The 18,254-nt window shown below is 43.3% G+C and overlaps 1 protein-coding gene across 1 annotated transcript; it reads right to left on the reverse strand.

Moving 5' to 3' along the window:
* Positions 1–7,547: 7,547 nt before the first annotated feature.
* NMUR2 (neuromedin U receptor 2) lies at positions 7,548–15,325 on the reverse strand. Its single transcript, XM_041482198.1, has 4 exons — positions 14,606–15,325; positions 9,600–9,684; positions 8,764–8,889; positions 7,548–7,807 (listed from the first exon to the last, which is right to left on the reverse strand). The coding sequence occupies exons 1-4, from the start codon at positions 15,323–15,325 to the stop codon at positions 7,548–7,550; spliced, it is 1,191 nt and encodes a 396-aa protein (XP_041338132.1).
* Positions 15,326–18,254: the final 2,929 nt, after the last annotated feature.

Below are 18,254 nucleotides of genomic sequence, written 5' to 3' on the forward strand. Positions count from 1 at the left end.
GTGCCCTTGGCATGTGAGTAAAGCAGCATTCACCTGGTGATTTATGCTGATGTCTGCTCTGGGGCTCAGGGGTTGGGGTGAACTTGGACAGGCTGCAAAACGGAGAGATGAAATGCCTCACTGAAAAGCAGCAGCAGGAGCTGGGAGCAACTGGGAGAGGTCTCTGGAGGGAGCAGGGCAGGCACAGCTGAGCTGCCTTTCCCAAAGCCAGCTTAGCACAGGCCAAGGCCCTCATTTGCTATTGACTGGAGGGATGTTTTACAAGTGCCCCTTCTGGTTCAGAGAGATATGAAATCTGTCTGTAATTAAGGTAATTTGGAGTTGAACATGGGCAAAGATAATGAGGTGGAAATAACAAAAGAAGAAATATGGGACGGTGTTGCTAAGGAACAGGTCTTTTGCATTAAATCCTCTCCCTTCCCCAATCAAATAAAACCATTTTTAGGATCTTTATGGGTAAGTGATGGGGCAGATAGAGCACAGGCATGGAAATGACTGCTAGATCAAGAGTTCAGAATAATAAAGGAGCTAAGAGGAGGGGTGTGACTTGGAGAATTTAGAAAGGCAGAAAGGGTGACAGCTTGACCAGCACAATTCAGTGGCAGAGCAGTGGTTTTGGGCTCAGCAGAGTGGTGTCCTGTGCCTGACTCACCCTTGTTTGAGGGAACCCCCCAGTGTCCTGAGCCTGCACTGGGAAGTGCTCTGAGATAGGGACACAAGGACTGGCCACCACCAGGTCTTGCTCATCAAAGATCAGCAAACAGCCCTGCTCAAAGCACAAGGCTTTGAACTTCCTCAGTGCTTGACCCTGCTGAGAATTCAAACTGGAGTCAAGCATCAGAGTGAAGGCTTAAAATTGCTTCTCCTTGGCTTCTAGAAACGGTGTAAAATATAATACGTTCAAGCCAAAAGGAGGATGGAAGAGAGGTCCACAGAAAGGACCAGAATATTTAACAGCCAGCAAAGCATAAGCAAATAGACAAGTCATTATCAATGAGTTTGTTTGAATTTGACAGAGCTTTCCTGCAAACATGGGGGAGGCAAGGAGGGTGAAGAATTCCCCACCGGTGTGAGCTGTAATAAAGGACCTGCTGTTTTCTGATTCTCACTCTCTGTGAAAATTGAAAAGGTTAGCCAGGTAATTGAAATCGGGACTGGAATACAAATAACGGTGTGAAAACCCTACAGCTGGCAAATAAAGTTACAGAGAAAAGACTCAGTTCTCAGTGGAATTTCTTAGCAGCAAAAAGACTGGATGGATGGGGAGGAAGAGATGATTTTCAATATACCTGTTTCTCCTGGGAGGGAAGATAGGGAATGAAATGAGACTGGAAGGAACCAGGCTGAGACTTAACACTTACATGAGTGTTCCTTGCTGTTAATGCAAGAGACACACGAGAACTGAGCTGTGCTGGGGCTGAATCATGTCTGGCAGTCCTTGCTGCCTCTTGGAGGAGTGCAGTGGGTTTGTTGGGATTTGCTAGGCTGCCATGTGAGCCCCAGCTTTGGGAATATTTAGTGTTATAAGCACAGAGAGCCAGCTCCACATGACTCAGCCCCTCATCTTGGGACTGGGACACATAACCAAAGCAGATGTATCTGGGCCAGTGTCAACTGCTGCTCGTCTTTGTTACATGCAGGAGCACAAACTGGTTTGCATCGTTTTTAGCTAAGAGCTTGCTGTGTCTCAGTTCCAGTGGAGGGGCCTGCCAGTGCTACTGAAATGGAAATTTATGCCTGCTGCTCTTTCTGTGGTTTGTTTTTCTGCAGGAGCAGGTAACCTGAGCTGGGAGGAAACAGTGCTGCAGGGCTTAGGGAAAGCTGAGTTTTGTGGTGCTAACTAGGTTTGTTCACGCTCAAAAAAAACCCTTTTCATGCAGGATTTCCCTAAAACCAAGCCAGCTAACAAACCCCAATCTGTACATGGCTCAATAAACATGGTTCAAGATACCTCCAGGTTCCTGTGTTAATGCTTTGTTTCCTTCTTCACAGTCTGGTGAGTTTTTCTGTTTCCCAAAACTCGGACTCTTTTAAACTGTGACTTTTGTACTTTTTTGCTGCAGTTGCTCTGTGCCCAACCCAACCCAACTGCACTGCAGTCAACAGCAGCACAAAAAACCTTCCTTTTGGAGACTTTCCATTGAGTTCAGGCAGCTGTTTAGCTTTGGCAGGACAGATCTCCTCCCTGCCCTTGTCATCTCCAAAGAAGTGAAGGAAAGAAAACTGCAAGGTTGCAAACAAATGCTGCAAATTCTACACTTGATGGAATGATAGAGCTTTGCTGGAATTTCTCTGCCTTTTGAGTGTAGCCCAGGAGTCCCAGAGGCACCAGCCCCAGAGCAATGAACAAAGTGGTAGGTGAGCCCCTGAGGGTGCTTTTCTCCCTCTGTTTAGTGGTGATTTAGCTGTGAGCCATTTGCTTTGCTCATTTGGAGCATAATTTTCCTACTGAGTCATTTCTAAGGGAGTCTCTTGGGTTCTGAAAAAAATGAAACAAATGGAAGAGGTTTGATAAACCTGCTCTGCAACAAAGAGCACACAGCACTCCAAGGTGACTTGTGTCTGGTTGTGTTTTTCAGCTGCGGAAGTTACGCATAAAAACTACCTGTAAAACACCTAAAGTGGATGACTGAAGTAGGTCAGATCATTTGGTTTTAGCACAGCTTTTCGCCCCTCATTTGACTAGAAAAAGGAATACAGTTTTCCTCTGATGGAGTTCGTGTTGTAGACATCCGAGTCAAAGCATCTTATGGAAAACCCACATCTAGCCCAAAAATCAAACAAAATCCTGTTCCTCTGGGAAGGAGCTTGCTGCATTTCATAAAATAGCGTAAGCTGAGGATGCAAGAAAAAGTTAGTTGGGATTTTACAATAAGAACATCAGTATTTTATTCATGAATTAGCTATCCTAGTGGGAAGCAAATTATTCCAACAGCTCCCATACACCTAAAATTTATCCTTCTTTAAAAATTAAGTGGATTTAAGATAATTTGCCTTCAAAACATCAAAAAGCAACAGCTTTTCAGGGTTTCCAAAAATCTGGATGGCAAAAGAAAATCTTCTGGTGGTAGCAAATGAGCTTAGCTCTGTCTGGGATGGCCAAGGCAAGCTGTTGACTACCCAGAATGTAAATGGAAAGAAATGTTGAGGAAAATCAACAACCATTGACTCTCCTGGAGAGGTTCTTACATTATGGTCCATTTTGTACATGGCAAATTCCTTTTTCAGAGTCAGGGAATTGTGCACAAGATGTTCAGTGTCTTTTGGTGCATGGTGACCTGCCCTAACAACCTCAAAAGTGTGTTTTTCCCAGGAGAGGAAACCTGCAGGGCCCAGACTGGGCAATTTTCTGCAGTTTCTTTGGGAACTCTTTCAACCCCCAGCTCACTCTGAAGGACATTTGCCATCATTGCATTGACTTGGACCAAATTCTAAACTCAAATTTTAATCCTTGCAAGAACTTGTTTCATTTCTTGTTCATTCTGCTTTCATTATCATATTTCTCCTCACATTAATATCCATTTAAAGAGGAAACGCCACAACTCAGCAATTTGCTAGTTTGTAGAAAAAGAAACCTCAGTGGAGAAAATATTAACAAGTGTCATAATGAAAGCAGAGAAAATGAGACAACTGTGGGAAAACAGAGAGGAGAGCAGTCCTGGCTGTTCCAGAGGCTGGGAAGGAGCAGTTTTGGCTTTGGGACCCTCTCCTGGCTATGACAAGAGAGTTTTGCGTTGCCCAGTTTATAACCTCCTCCCCTGTAGGAGCCGTTGTGCAGAATTCTTGGATGCCACCAGGCCCATGGGGATTTGTGCTGGTTTAGTGCAAATAGACCAGCTGAAATATATTTGTGGAGTTGGGGGGTTTTTTTGTGTGTTTTGTTTTGTTTTGTTTTGTTTTGTTTTGTTATGAAATATATTTGTGGAGTTGGGTTTTTTTTTTTTTTTGTTTTGTTTTGTTGTTAAGGACTGTGACTTGGAATGGGCTCTTGGTGTCCTGCACTTGGTGCTGGCTGAACATTTGGGGAATGTCCCTCTTCTGCTGAGGGGACATTCTCCACATGTCCCTCATCTGCAGAGGGAGAAACAAGAATCATGAGGATTTCTGGAGCATGAACCAGGCTTAGGCAGACAGAATTTAGTATATTTATTTTCATGTTACATACAGATACAGATAACCATCTCTGCAGCTGAAATGTACATTTAGTTTTACTGATAAACTGTGGTTTAAACACTTCAAAACACAGTGGTGTTCAGAAACTCTTCATATAAACTGAACAGAACCATCCACCTGCTGTTCATGGTGTTTTTTCCAACTGAACCTGGTGTTAGATCACTCACTGGCAACAAACACAATTCTTCTCCCCTTTGAGTCTTCCTTGTAGCACATTTCAAACTCCACATTTTGTTCACAGTGCTGGAGCACCGCCCTGCTCTCCACACTTTCTGCTCACACATTTGCACATTTCCCAGAGGGAAAGAGAAGCAGAGAAATAAATCAATAGACAGTTCTGTCTCCGAAGTCATGCTTGATTTCAAATAAATACAGTTTTATCACACCAGACCACTTTAGGGGAAAGAGAGTTGTTCTCCATTTTTGTGCAACAGGAGTTTTCCTCAGCCAGTTGCCAACATTTTTCAGCAGTTGGCCATGAAAGCTCCTTAATGTATAAATAAAGCAACAGCATCAGTTTTCATGACATCTCTATCCATCTTCCTGGTTTTTTTCATCTTTGGATCCAGCTTTCAAAATGCAGGAGGTAAATATCAGAGCAGAGTGATAAATAACTCAAGCACTGACCTTTTGGAAGAAAAGCCTCCAGTGGGCATTGACTACATTTAGGGGCAAAGTGAATCAACTCTTTTTTAGAGATCCTCAGGAGTGAGGGGGTACAAAGCTGTGCAGTTCACAGGGAACTTAACTTGGAGTCTCCAGTTAGTCTACATTTTTTTCACTGCATTTATTATATTTTCAGCAGAATTCAGAGGAGTTTTGACATGTGTCTCCCAATAACACTTTCACAGGTTTGGTTTGGTGCAAGACTAAATGTTTTCAGCTTTGATTTTGATATCTGGCAAAAAAAAGCTCAGTAGTTTTTGCTTTTGCATATCACTGCTTTTGGCTGACAACAAATTAAATGTGATAAAAACTGATTTTAGGACAAGAAAACAAGTTAATTCAGAACCAGGTGATTTCATGATGATTTGCTTCTCCCTACTTGTCTTCTAAAAGTTTTCCATCCGTGCACATTCCTCCCACCTCTGCTTCCCCTTCCTCAAAAAACCCTTTTGAATTCCCTTGGGACAAAACCATGGCCATTTTGTTTAAAATCACATTAAATCTTCACCCCCCAACCTTTCTGTGCAGGTCTGTGTGCTCATCTGTGAGTCAAGGGATGCATTTCTCAACCCCGGGCTCTGCAGCTGAAGGTTGGGATTGTCCCACGAAGAGAGTGGCATCACTCGAGGATGTCTCTCACTCATGGATGGCTCTCTCTGTACCAGCACAAGATGCTGTCTCACCCTAAATGCATAAAAGGTGTTGAAAGAGCCACAAAACCTGGCAGAGGAATGTCTCCAGCCCATGCTGGATGTGTGACTATGTCTCCTCAGCCCTTTGGCTGGTGTCTAGGACAGATTTCACACTGCTGGGACAGGGAGGAAAACCCCCAGGGCTCTGTGAGGGATCTGCCCAAGGGAGGCACAGGGTGAGGGAGGAAATCCACAGGGACTGCCCAGGTGGTCCCCAGGTGGGATCACAGAGCTTGGAGCAATGCACAGGCAGGAGAACAGGGACCTGGGCAGTCCACAGGCAGCAAGGCACCACTGCCATGGCCTGTCCAGAGGGAAAGCACGCTGTAATCTCTGGCAGAGAGAAAAATAATGCAAAATTTCTGCTTAGAAATGTAAATGTCACTGGTAAAATGCAAGTGTCCACTTGGGGGTGGCAAAGCATTTCAGCTGTGTCTTGAGGGAGGAGGAATGGCCTTTTCTCTGCAGCCCTTGTGTGTGGCTCTTCCCCTCTCCAAGGCTTGTTTCTCAAAACTGCAGGTCATAAAAAGTCTGAAAATATTCCCCTTATGCTTCAGGAAAAGGGGACTCTCCAGCTGCCATGAATCTCCCACCTTGGAGTCCCACAGTGAGAATCAAACAGAAAACTTTGGGGCAAACAAAGAAAGAGACCGTGGTAATCAGGAGTACATTCCCTTCCTCCTTGGTAGGAAACGTCATCTGGATCCCCTGTGACCAGAATGGAAAATGTCTTTATGCACACAGTGTATCATCTTTCAGGAGCTAGTGCTGTTATTTGCTGTGATACCTCTGTGTTCTCTGGCTGTGTAAGTGGCTGCCAGTCCCCTGGTGACACTGATGGGATGATTCTCTGTGGCAGAGCGTGCCAGGGCTGAGCCCAGCTTGGGGACCAAACCCAGCCCTGCATCAGGATGCACACAGGAGGCATTTCCCTGAAACACAATGAACAGGCTTTGAAACGTGTGAGACAGAGGTTTACAAAATTCTCTATCACATAATGAACCCTCCCTTGGCAAAATTCTATAGGGTCCTGTGCCTGCAGTCAGCAGAGCCCAGGAATTTGTCACTTGGATATGGGTGTACTGCCTTCAGGATCTCTTTGCACCACAGGGATGCAGGAAAGTTTTTCAGACCTTTGTGCTTTGTGGCAAAAACTGAAATTAGTAGATGCAATATCACTGCAAAACCCCCCTTTTATTGACCTTATATATAAGGTTTGTCCCAATTCCCTCTGTTGTGAGGGATGTCCGGGTTCCTCCCCGGTGATTGCTAACCCACGTGGATCTCTGACTTCTGCAATCCACCTGGTGCAGGAGCAGTGAAGTCTGCTGAAGCACAGCCACAGGGCTTCACTGGTGGAGACAGCACGTAAATATCTGGAGTTGAAATTATGATAAGAAGCTCAGAAAGCAAAAGTTTGCTTTACATTTATTTTACAGTTGTTGGCTCCCTGGTTCTTCTGGCCCAGAAACAGCTGCTGCTGGTGGCTGGTGTTTATCAGCCCAGCTCTGAGCTGCTCTCATTCTTGCCTGTTTGCTAATGTTGACAGGGGAGGTTTGCAACAGCCATACCTCAAAATGTTGTAGCAGAGGGAAGTGGGACTGGCTTACCTAAAGCTAGAAGTGGGGAGAGAAGGTTTATGCAGAAAATTGTCTTGTTTAAAAATAAGTAAAACCGGATGTTTTGGTTGCTACATAAAAAGGTATTTGGTAAGACTTGGCTAAGCTGATTCTCTGCCCTGTGCTGGCAGTGTTGGGAGTGTCTCTCACCTTTCAAAGCAGCTCTTTGCTGGCACAGCTTGCAGTGAGCAAACTCCCATTTCCAGCCCCCCCAGAAGCTTGGGGGCAGTACAGTGCTTCCCTAACACATCCTAAATACAGCCTCCTCCATTGTTCATCCAGTGGGTCACCTCCTGAGCAATTCTTGCTGAAATCACTCTTTTAGGAAGTTTTCTTCTGCTTTACTTTCTTTATTCTCTTAACCTTTTCTTTCTCACCTGGATCACAGCACAGAAAGTCACAGGCCAGTGGAGAGCTGAGAGCTGCTGACAGATGTCCTGTGAGTGCCAGGGAGGCTCGTGTTTTCAGCAGAGTCCATGAGATTGTGATCCTCAATCACAAACATGCTCTTCTGGGATGAAATCTTGCAGGTGGGATGTTTAGGGGCACAGTGCTTGCAGCAAGGAGAAATCACACTGAGGAAAGCCATCCTGAAGCGCTGGGACAGCAGGTTGTAAATGATGGGGTTTGTGGCCGAGCTCAGGTAGAAGAAAACACCTGGGAGAACAAGAGTGGGGGGGAAGAGAAAGATTTATTTGTGTGTGGAATGATCTCAGAAGAGGAAAATCTCTTTTTTGCCTGTACAGCTCCACTAAACTTGGATGCAAGGGTGGAGACAGCAGCAGTGGAGCTCTGCTGCCTCCCTGGCCCAGGCAGAGGGATGTTTCACCAAGGTTAGCTCAGCTTTCACTGCAGTGAAATTGGAGCTCAGTTGTGAATTGGAGCTCAGTCTCTCCAGCTGCTCAGGACCAGCTCTCTCTTGAGCTGCCCTGCCCTGCCTCCAGCACTGCCCTCATCCCCACAGCAGGATTTGCACAGCTGGTGCCCCATCAAAGCTGTCAGAGGATAACTTCCAGCCAGGGGAAGCTAATTTCCTACAACTCACCAGGACAATGGCATAAGATTGGATTTGTCTGAGCTGCCTAATGGCCACATTCAGAGTTTTCCCATGGCAGACTGAAAATACAATTCTTCTTTGAAAAGCCCCTCATTTTATGGTTGGCAGGGCCATAAACATTTGGTTTCATCACCCAGTGCTGAGCAGTATGTAAGGCTCTTGCATTTGGTAAGGTTTCCTATTTGCCCCAGACAGCCTGTGGAGATGCTGCCTGCTCCTGTGTACTTCTTACGAGCAGCTGAATGACAGCAGTCTTTACTTCTGAACATTCCCAAGAATTAAAAGCAGCTAGTAATGATGCATGATATCCTCTTGTGGTTTTTTCCCTTTTATTTTTTGTGAATTTGACAACATGTCCAGATCTTAAACCTGCAAAAACCTGCCTGCAGTTTTTATTCAGGCACTGCTCTCATCACTGCCCATCAAACCTCAAGAAGGTTTTCCACACAAGTCTCGTGTCCCCTACCAAATAAATTACTACACATTCCAAGTAAAACCACTCAAAAATACTATTTTTTCCCCCAGTCCCTGTGCAAGTGGAAGAAGAAAGCTTTACCTGACACCACGTGAATTAAGTTGAAGGTATTGGCCAAGGGCTCAGTCCATTCCACAACAAAGCTGAAGAAAAGTCTGTCTATATGGAAAGGAGCCCAGCAGATGGCAAAAACTATCACAAGGACAACTGGTGTGAAGAAAGGGGAGAAGGAAAACAGGTCAGAAATGGGAGGATATGGTCACAAGCCTGCACAGGGCAGAGCTGGATGGGAGACTTCATATATAAATTATATTCATGGTTTCAAAACTTTTGCCATCCTTTCTGTATTATCATTACCAACTAAAAGAACAATCTTTCCACTAATTTCTGCATTGGATAATCCAATGCATGCACACAGAGTGACTTTCAAATCGAGCAGGAAACAGCCAGGCAATGTTGGGGTGTATATGGAGGCCAAACCAATTCTGGGCTCAGAAAACCAGGCTGGCTCCAAAGTACAGTTTGGTGTAATGCAAAACAGATGTACGTTCTGTAAAAGTGTACAAGATAGACTATTTGCACTCTGAAAAAAAAAAAAAAGAGGATCCTCCCTGGAGGGCTGCAACAGATAGTTTAGAGTGAAGGATGTTGGAGAATTGCCATGCAAGCATCTGCCACAAAGTTTTGCTCAACCTCTTCTTGTGCTGGGGAGGAAAATTTGCTTTCTGAGTATTTTGGTAGTTACCCCTGATGCTTCACTCTTGCAAGTCCAGATACAGTAGAAAAACCCCCTTTTTTTTAATATGAAAGCTACTCAACTCATTACTCTTGTATCCAATGGACTTGCTCAGTACCCTTCAGGATCTGGTCACACTCTTGCTCATGGTGAGTCAAACACAGAAGGACTCACTACTTACACAGCATCTTGGTGACTGATCTCCTGGATGGCCTCTGAACATTCACAGCCATTTCCTCCACTTCCAAAGATTCATCTCCTCTCAACTGGCAAAAGGAGGGAAACCAAAGGACAGCTTAGACAAGAGACCACATCCCCACCAGACACAGACTTTTTGATATTTTGATAGTAGTAGTTTGAGAAAGCAAAATTTGGGGCCACTTGGGACTCATTGAAAAAAAAATCTGCATTTAAATTTCAGTTTTTGTCTAGAAGAACATGGAAGCTTTAGGTTCAAAACAATCTGCAGATTACAGCAAATTTGTATTTCGATTCCCCACTTACCTTTTCTCAATGAGTCAATATTTGGTTCACAGTTTATGTTCCATTTCAACAGTATTTTGCTAGGTGTTATTTTCTCCTCTAGCAAAATATCGTTCATTTGTTTATTTTCCTAAAAGTGTTCCCCACAATTAAGCACAAACCAATGATCCAAAAAATACCCAGAGAGGCCTGAGCACAACACAGCTGTAATCATTGGAAAAAATCCTGTAGAATTCAAGGGAGTTTGTTTCATGTCCTGAGTGTTGGGAGTAGTTGAAATTCAACCCATCTAATGAACAAACCCCAGAAATTCTGCCTTGCAGATGGGCAGGGCATGATGCACACAGATTTAGCCACACACTGCTCAGGCACAAAAAGGAGTGTTTTTCTCCAGTAGTTTTTCCTGGACTTCAAAAAAAAAAGGGCAATATATGTATAAATATAATATAAATAATATATATAAATATATAAATAGAAACAAATATATATGTTTAAAAAATATATAAACAGCAATAATCTGATAATCTCTGGGATCCATCCCTAGTATATTTATGATGAGAGGACTGGTGCTTTGGTGATGAAAAGGTCAGGTTTACATAAAGAGGGCAATTGGTTTGAATACCAAAGAAATCACATTTGGAAAGTCCATTTTTGGTCCCAGGTTCCTGCAGTGGGAACTCCTTATTAGCCAACAGCTTTGTCTGTTTTCAAGTAGAGAAACTGGACCCAAAACTTAATTATACATGAGACATTATCAGGAATGAAGATAGAAAAGGAATCTATTCCTATCAGGAATAGATATCTAATTTTATCAGGAAAAGATAGAAATCTCTCTGGATTTGGAAAAGCCTTGTGAAGACATGCTAGTTGTGCTATGTACTTTTGCCTTTTACACTGTGACTTTGCTCTCTGATTTCTGATTAATAATACTTTTCTGTAAGGATGATGAAATGAGCCTTTCTTTCAATGTTCTCTTTATTCTATTTATAAAAGGAAAAAACATATAAATGGAATTATAGTCAAGTATAGTGCAATTCAGCCTCTCATATTTTACATTATTCCCCTTGTAACTTTTAGTCATAGCCACAGTTACTTAAGGAAAAGACTCGGCTCATTTGTAACACATCTACTGATGAATGATCAGATTTATTAAAACCACTGGATTCCCTTCAGTGGTTTTCAGTCTCAACAGTAATCTATTCCAGGCATATTCCCAAGCCTCAGAGAGTACAGTGTGCTGATGCTGTAATAAACCAGAGACACATGTATCTTTATTTTTCCCCTTTCTCCTGTCATTTTATGACGCTGTAAGGCTCCTCTTCAGCCTGAAGTGATGAAGGTGTGACAGGTAAGAACAACTCAGCAGCTGCAGTTTAATGAAACAGAGAAACATTACAAACAGGGAGGGGAAAAATAAATAAGTGGCACGGCAGAGGTTGTAACTTGAGTTAATTCCAATGTTTTGAGAGGGGTAGAACCCCAGACAAGGTACTTGTGCATCACTGTGATGTATGAGGCTGTGTAGTTTGAGGTGAATGCTACACTTTCACTGCAAGAGAATTAAAAGTGACTGGAGCAAGAAATTGGATTTCCCCCCTTACATCTGTATTAGCTGCAGCATTTCACCCCAGAAATCAAAAGGCCAAGTGAAATTAGGGTCTTACTTATCCACAGACAAACATAGTAAGGCCACTCTCCAAAATGACTGTTTTCTGTAATCTGCAAAAGAGGAACTGTTTTCTGTAAACTCCTTGGCCTGTCTGACACTAGTGGTGATCAAAGTTTCTCTCCAGCTGATGGAGAAATTGATATTTAAACCCCACAAGGCTTCTGCTAAAGATTACAGTCCTGCCTGTTTCAGAGGTTTGGCTGGAGCAGTTGCTGCCTTAGCTCACCCCCATGGCAAGGGAGAGCCAGCCACTGGGACAAGGACTGCTGAACAACCTCCATGGAAAGGGGACAGCTCTGGAAGGGCTGTGCTGGGCTCTGCAGGCATTAGCCAAAGGCAGTCACCATCCACAGGTAATTCTGGGAGTTTAACAGCTGGGCATTTGCGGGGAGAAATAGATTTTGATGATAAAAGCTGGACCAGATGTGCATTGGCAAGAATAAATTGTCTTGCTTCAAAGATTGCTAAAGTAAAATTTCCACTATATCCAAATTATTATTATTATTATTATTATTATTATTATTATTATTTTGAGGGGATGAGAGACTAAGAGAAAAGCTGAAACCTTTGGAGAAGAATCATCCAGCCTATGCTGTCAGAAACTCTTGTTAAATAGAGGATGACTTTCAGACAAGCACTGATCAGCACCTACCCTGTGTCCTTTTAGGAATCAGTTTGAAAGAAATGGGCAGGGACCTTGCACTGAATCCTGCTGCAATGCAGGCTTCTCCCCAAGCAATCCCATCCCATCTCAGTCAGTGCCCCAGGGATGAACTCCCAGGAGCAGCTACTGCCCAGTGTTCTTATCTCATCCCTCTTCTCTCCCTCCTCAGCTTTTGGCTGTGGGTTGCAGCCAGCAGCTCAACAGCTGAACTGGGTTTGAAGAGCCTGGCTGATTTAGGGATTTATCCATGAGGTACCTATGATGGGAACCCCATGAAAGAGGCAGCAGGAAGCTTCCCCAATCAAGCCTAATGAGTTTACAGTGCAATGATCAGTGTCCTCTTCTTTACTCTGGTGCTCTACTGATCAATTGACCATAACACTGCAATATCAAAACACCAAGCCTTAAAATTATACCCAAGTAGATAATGAGGTAAGCAACCATTTCCCAGTGAAAAAGACAAATGTATTTTTAAATTTTTCAAGGGATTAAATTATAAATTAACTCAGGTACCCTATGACCCATGTTTGCTGCCTTCTCACAGCTGCTTGGCAGGTCCCCTGTCCCCATTTGCATTGCATCCTGAGACTGTCCAGCACTGGCAGAGCTTGAGGGAGAAAATGGTGAAGAAATGCCCTTTCTACAAAGCCTGAATATGAAAAGGTCAAGTCTCTGTTTGCTGAATTTGAGCTGTTGTACAACCTTTGGATCAACCCTGAGCTTTTCCACGGTGTTCTGTGAGTGATACGTGGCACTCAGGAGATTGCAGGGTGCTGCTAAAGCCTCACTGATTTCCTCCTCTGTGAGTAGATAAAAAAGTGTCTCCTCTTGGAAGATTATATATATTCATCATTCTTCTATTACTTCTGTTGAAGAAATGAAATAATCTTGCCTAGTGCAGCTTGGACATGATGCAGATCTAGCCAGGATGGATCCTGTTAAAATTTGAAAGTCTGAGCTGGATATACAGAAAAACAGAGGCACAAACAGTGAATATTGCTGTCTTTTGGAAAGAGAGCTTGAACAAATGTGTGAATTTGCAGAAGTCCTGGGGATGAGCCCTCATCTGGTACTGAGCTTCTCTTCTGGGATGGAGTACAGGAATATCTGCTGCTGCAAATAGAAGTTATTGCAACCTTCAAGTCTTCCTTCTATAAATCCAGGGATTTCTGTTTTTCTTTTTGTCACAACTCTATTTTCATCACCTTTCATTCCCTTCAGGTCTAATTTTGCAAAATATTAATTGAAACTATGTAAAAGACCCTTCATGAGCCTTCAGAGATTTGGGATAGTTTAACCCATTCACTACCTCAAGGATCTGCTTGGTGCTGTAGATTTCTGGCAGATAATCCATGTTGTTTTTTTTTCCCTGGGTAAGTAAAAATTGCTTCTGCATAATCTCAGGTAACAGTAAATATCAGCCAGCACAACAAAATTATATGTACACCAGCAGAGATTAGTTGAGTTTCTTACATGTTATTTAATAATTTCATTTGTCTCCCTTTCTTGCTATGGGATCAGACACATCTTTGTAAACTTTAAGTTACATTCAGTGTGATAAAATGGGATTTATATTGTCTAAATGTCTGTAACGTATGAGAAGAAAGTGGTCATCAAGTCACTGTGATTAGCAGTGCATCTCAGTCTTGTGCTAAGTAGTTTTATAACACCGTGATCCTGATTGTTTCATCCACACAATTACATGATGGATACTTGTCAAAAGTATTCTCTCTTCCAAAATTGAGCATGAATATAAACTCTAAGGTAGCCTGGTGAAACAAGGCTGTAGTTATATGAAGAAATGATTGCTGAATTTTCTAGCTGCAGCAATAAGGTAACATTTCAGTTTATGAGCTTTGTGAGTTTTAACAAGTGAATATTATCACCAGTTCCAGGGAGGGAAAAGAAGAAAGTAATGCAATGGAAATTCTACAGTCACGAGGAAAGGGAAAATAAATAGTACACAGGATTCAATCACTAGCCATCTTCTTTTTATTCTTTTCACATTTTCCTTTTGGTCCATTTCTTTCTGGTCTCTACTGCAAAGGTGTAAATCTCTGAGAGGCTGGAATCAAGCTACAGACTTGGGTGTTTCATTAACATTCAGATGTGAGCAGCAGTGATGGTGAAGTTTTTATAAGAAGATTGGGATAAATTATTCCCCAACATAGCTATCTTAATTTCAGAACAGGCTTGCACCAGAGAAGAAATTGGATCTACTGTTTTCAGAGGTTTGAGAAACACTATTTTTGTTTTGGGGAGAAAACACAGGCAACAAAAAAGGTGCAAAACTCACTCAAAAGCCACATATAGACACAAACACACAAGAATGAGCCAAGGAAACACTGAGCACAGCTGGAGCAGGACTTACTCTTAGCCCCATCAGATAGTACAGCACACTTATCACCCCCATGGGCAGCACATAGAAGAGCAAGGAAGTGATCTGCACAATGCAATTGTAGATCCACAGGGGCATGACCACGGTGCAGGTGGCAGAGCCGGGCACCAGCGTGCCGTTGGGGAAGTGCTGCAGCACGATGCCGTGGGTGCCCGTGTTGGGCAGGGCGAAGAGCACGGAGAGCAGCCAGAGGGCCAGGATGGTCCTGCGGGCGCGGCGGCGCGTGCTGGCCAGCTTGGCGCGCAGCGGGTGCAGGATGGCCACGTAGCGCTCCACGCTCAGCGCCGTCACGCTCAGGATGGAGGCGAAGCACACGGTCTCGAAGAGCGCCGTCTTCAGGTAGCAGCCCACGGGACCCAGCAGGAAGGGGTAGTTGCTCCACATCTCGTACACTTCCAGGGGCATCCCGAAAAGCAGCACCAGCAGGTCGGAGACCGCCAGGCTGAACAGGTAATAGTTGGTCGGGGTCTTCATGTTGCGGTGCTTGAGGATGACGAGGCAAACCAAGAAGTTCCCCACCACCCCGACGACGAAGATCACCGAGTACACCAAAGCCATGGGCAGGAACAGGTGGCTCCGTCTGGGCCCACACAGGAAGGTTAAATAATCCTCAGTGCTGTTTAAGTACCCCCTGAGGCGTTCTTCATGTAGGGCCAGGTGGTTTAACCAGGAGAAATTACTGACCCAGGCCATGGCCATGTGAAACGTCTCACAGCTGAGGTTTGTTGTCCTTTCTGTTTCTCTGTGCAAGTTTGCTCACTTTTTGCAGACAGAGGAGGAGGGGCGTAGCTGCCTTGCCCCCCCTGGGAGCACAGAGCCACCGAGGATGTGAATGAGTGTGTTTGCCTGGCTCTGGGTGAGGTTCTGCTGCTCAACAGCTGTTCCCTGCCAGAGCCCCTCAGCCACAAAGCCCCTCCTTTCCCACATCTTCATTGGCTCGCTAAGTGCGTTAGATTATAGTGTACAGAAAGAGGTTCCAGCCACTGGCATCAGCTCCCGGGGCTGATGCATTTACAGAGGCACAAAAGTGGGATTTAGGGAGCTGCGAATCTGAAATATGGGATACAAAACCAGATGCAGATTATTTGTTTGTGTCAGAGGGTGGGAAAGCAGACCAGAAACACCCCCAAAACTCAGTCCAAAAAGCTTTTACAAAATTATAACAGTGCTACATCCTAGTTATGAGCCATAAGCAAAATACAACAAAACAAAAGATTCTGGCATGATTTTGTTCTGCTGATTTTCATTTTCTGGTGTCTGTGGCAGCAAGTACTTGGAGACAGAGTTTGATCAGTGGAAAGCCAAATAGTTTCTGTAGCCATTTCTGTGGAATTATAAGGTTTCAGCCTTTTTTTAAACACTGCAATTGTTTTTCTCCTGAGATCTGACTAAAGATTTTAATTGCAATTCTTATTGACATCAAAATATTTTCTCACTTCCCAAGTATGCTGGAATTTGATCCCATATTCTTACAGAGCCTTGTTTTGGGAATATGTACAGCATATTATTCCATATTTATTGCTTATGGGGCATAAACTTCTATAAACTCTTATTTCTTCAGGAATGACAAGCATTCTGCAAGCACACGTTCTGACCCAAAAATAAGTGTCTCCTGCAAGGACCATGGCTCTGCCAAAATAGATCACTTAGCTCTGTATGAATGCTTGATTCCTTCCTGAATTTCTCTAAAACAAAAAAGGTCTCAAATCTGTAGATACAAATTTGTAAAATTCAGAAAACATTCAGCTGTGTGGAATTGAAGAGGTGCAAGGTCTGAGGGCTAATTTATGGGATTTTGTCAGCTTGGTGTGTGATTTGTCTGCCCAGAGCCTCTCATTAGCTCTCACTTCTGAGTGCCTGCCCAGTCCCCTCCTTGAAGCCATGTAAACCTTTTACATCCCTGACATCCTTTGGCAAGGAGCTCCTTGAATCTGCTATTTGTATGTGTATCTCTTTTCTCTGTTTGACCCTTTAGCTTGACCTCTCAAGGAAAAAAATGATTGTTCCAATAAGCACAGACTGCCTCCAAAATAACAGCAAGTGCATGCGGGACCAAGGGTTGGTGCCTTTGGGGCACATTCAAAGTGTAGAGCCTGGGAATCACTGAGTAATCATTTAAAATGTGAAAGGCATGAAAGGTACCACAACAACCATACTAAAAGGCAGAAGCAAGTCTCTTGTGATGAGTTTCAGCCCTGCTGAAATCATCTTACACATAAACTGCATCACAGGGACTCAACTCATTCATTTTCAGCGCTGCACAGAGTATTTTGTTCAGCAGATTGAATAGTTTTGCTGGATTATTGAATAAAAAAATGTGCCCTTTTGACCCACTGCTCCTTTCATTAAGGATTCATTTTATAGCTATTCCCTGCATTTTAACAATGCTAAATTTGATCTTGATCTGCTGCTGATGTAAGAGGTAGGAGCAGAAGAGTCATTAGTTGGGTTCCTGGCTGACACCAGGATTAACTCTTTCAGAACACAGCAGAAGACAAGTATTTGAAAATTTGTGCAGGACTAAACATTTTCTGTACCTCTGCTTCACTTTCAATTTGTTTTGTTTTATTTATGTATTTTGTTTTGTTTATTTTTTTCCCCCCACATAATCTCTCTATAAATTTCTTTCCATTTCTCCTTTTTCTTCCCCTGGTAAATTCCATCATTCCACTCCACACTGCAGCATACCTGAGGTGAGTAAACCCTTCTGAAGTAGCTACCAAATTGGCTTCATTTTTCTTCTTGCACATTAACCTCTGTAAAGAAATTGAAGTGGAAGATTGAGTCTGTTCAGCTTGAACCCACTCTTACAGAAAAGGAAACCAGAGAGGTTTGAGTTATTTACTAAAAAGCCAAAAGGGCAGTAACACACACTGTGATCTCTATTGAGAGGAAAGCAATGGGCTGTGCAAACACGTCAGGTCACCTGAAAGTGTGAATGTGCCAGACCCACCTGTGCCTACTTCCACTTGTTTTCAATCCTTTCTGATCCTGCTGAGCTCGGATGCTGAAAGCCTGGAAGAATAGAAGCAGAAGAAAACCAGATAACCCATGGACCAATGTTGCTATGACCACGACTGTGTTGCAGATGGAGAGGACAAAGAGAGTGGAAAATATATTTCAGTTTATTTCTCAGAGCTTTATTTGTGTTCTATATCATATCTGTCTCAATAAGGATAGAAGAATGTGTCCAACCAAAGACTTGCTCTGGCTCTATATGAATGGAAATATTTTATTTTTACAACTGAGACAGAAAATAAAAACAGATTTTCCTTATGAAAGTAATATTGAAGCATTTGGTATTTTTCTTTATAAAGCAAACCTCATTGGTGCTTGCTTTTATACACTGGAAGGAAGAGGATGTGTTGCATGCTGGCCTTGGAATTGTGCAGCTTTATACAATAGCAATGTAATGAATGTAATGTAATATTTCCATTAATGTAGTGTAATGTTGGCAACATTAACCCAGACAAGTTTTTTTGGCACTGTGCAGGAGTCACAGCGAGGCACTGACCTTGTCCTCATGCTGGTGTTGTCTCTTGTACCACGTTTACATTGTGGGATGTTTCCCTTTGCCAGTGGAATGTGCTGCAGCACATCCCTGGATTCCACTATGAACAGC

The sequence above is a fragment of the Pyrgilauda ruficollis genome, unplaced genomic scaffold, assembly GCF_017590135.1.
Source record: "Pyrgilauda ruficollis isolate IOZ18807 unplaced genomic scaffold, ASM1759013v1 scaffold57, whole genome shotgun sequence".
Classification (NCBI taxonomy): domain Eukaryota; kingdom Metazoa; phylum Chordata; class Aves; order Passeriformes; family Passeridae; genus Pyrgilauda; species Pyrgilauda ruficollis.

Bases quoted from the DNA above. Each gene is read 5' to 3' on its own strand.
- NMUR2 (XM_041482198.1), bottom strand. From the start codon at position 15,325: ATGGCCTGGGTCAGTAATTTCTCCTGGTTAAACCACCTGGCCCTACAT. The intron at 8,890-9,599 runs GTAAGTAGTGAG...TCTTCACACCAG, and splicing joins ATCAGTCACCAAGATGCTGT to TTGTCCTTGTGATAGTTTTT. The intron at 7,808-8,763 runs GTAAAGCTTTCT...TTGTTCTCCCAG, and splicing joins CTTAATTCACGTGGTGTCAG to GTGTTTTCTTCTACCTGAGC.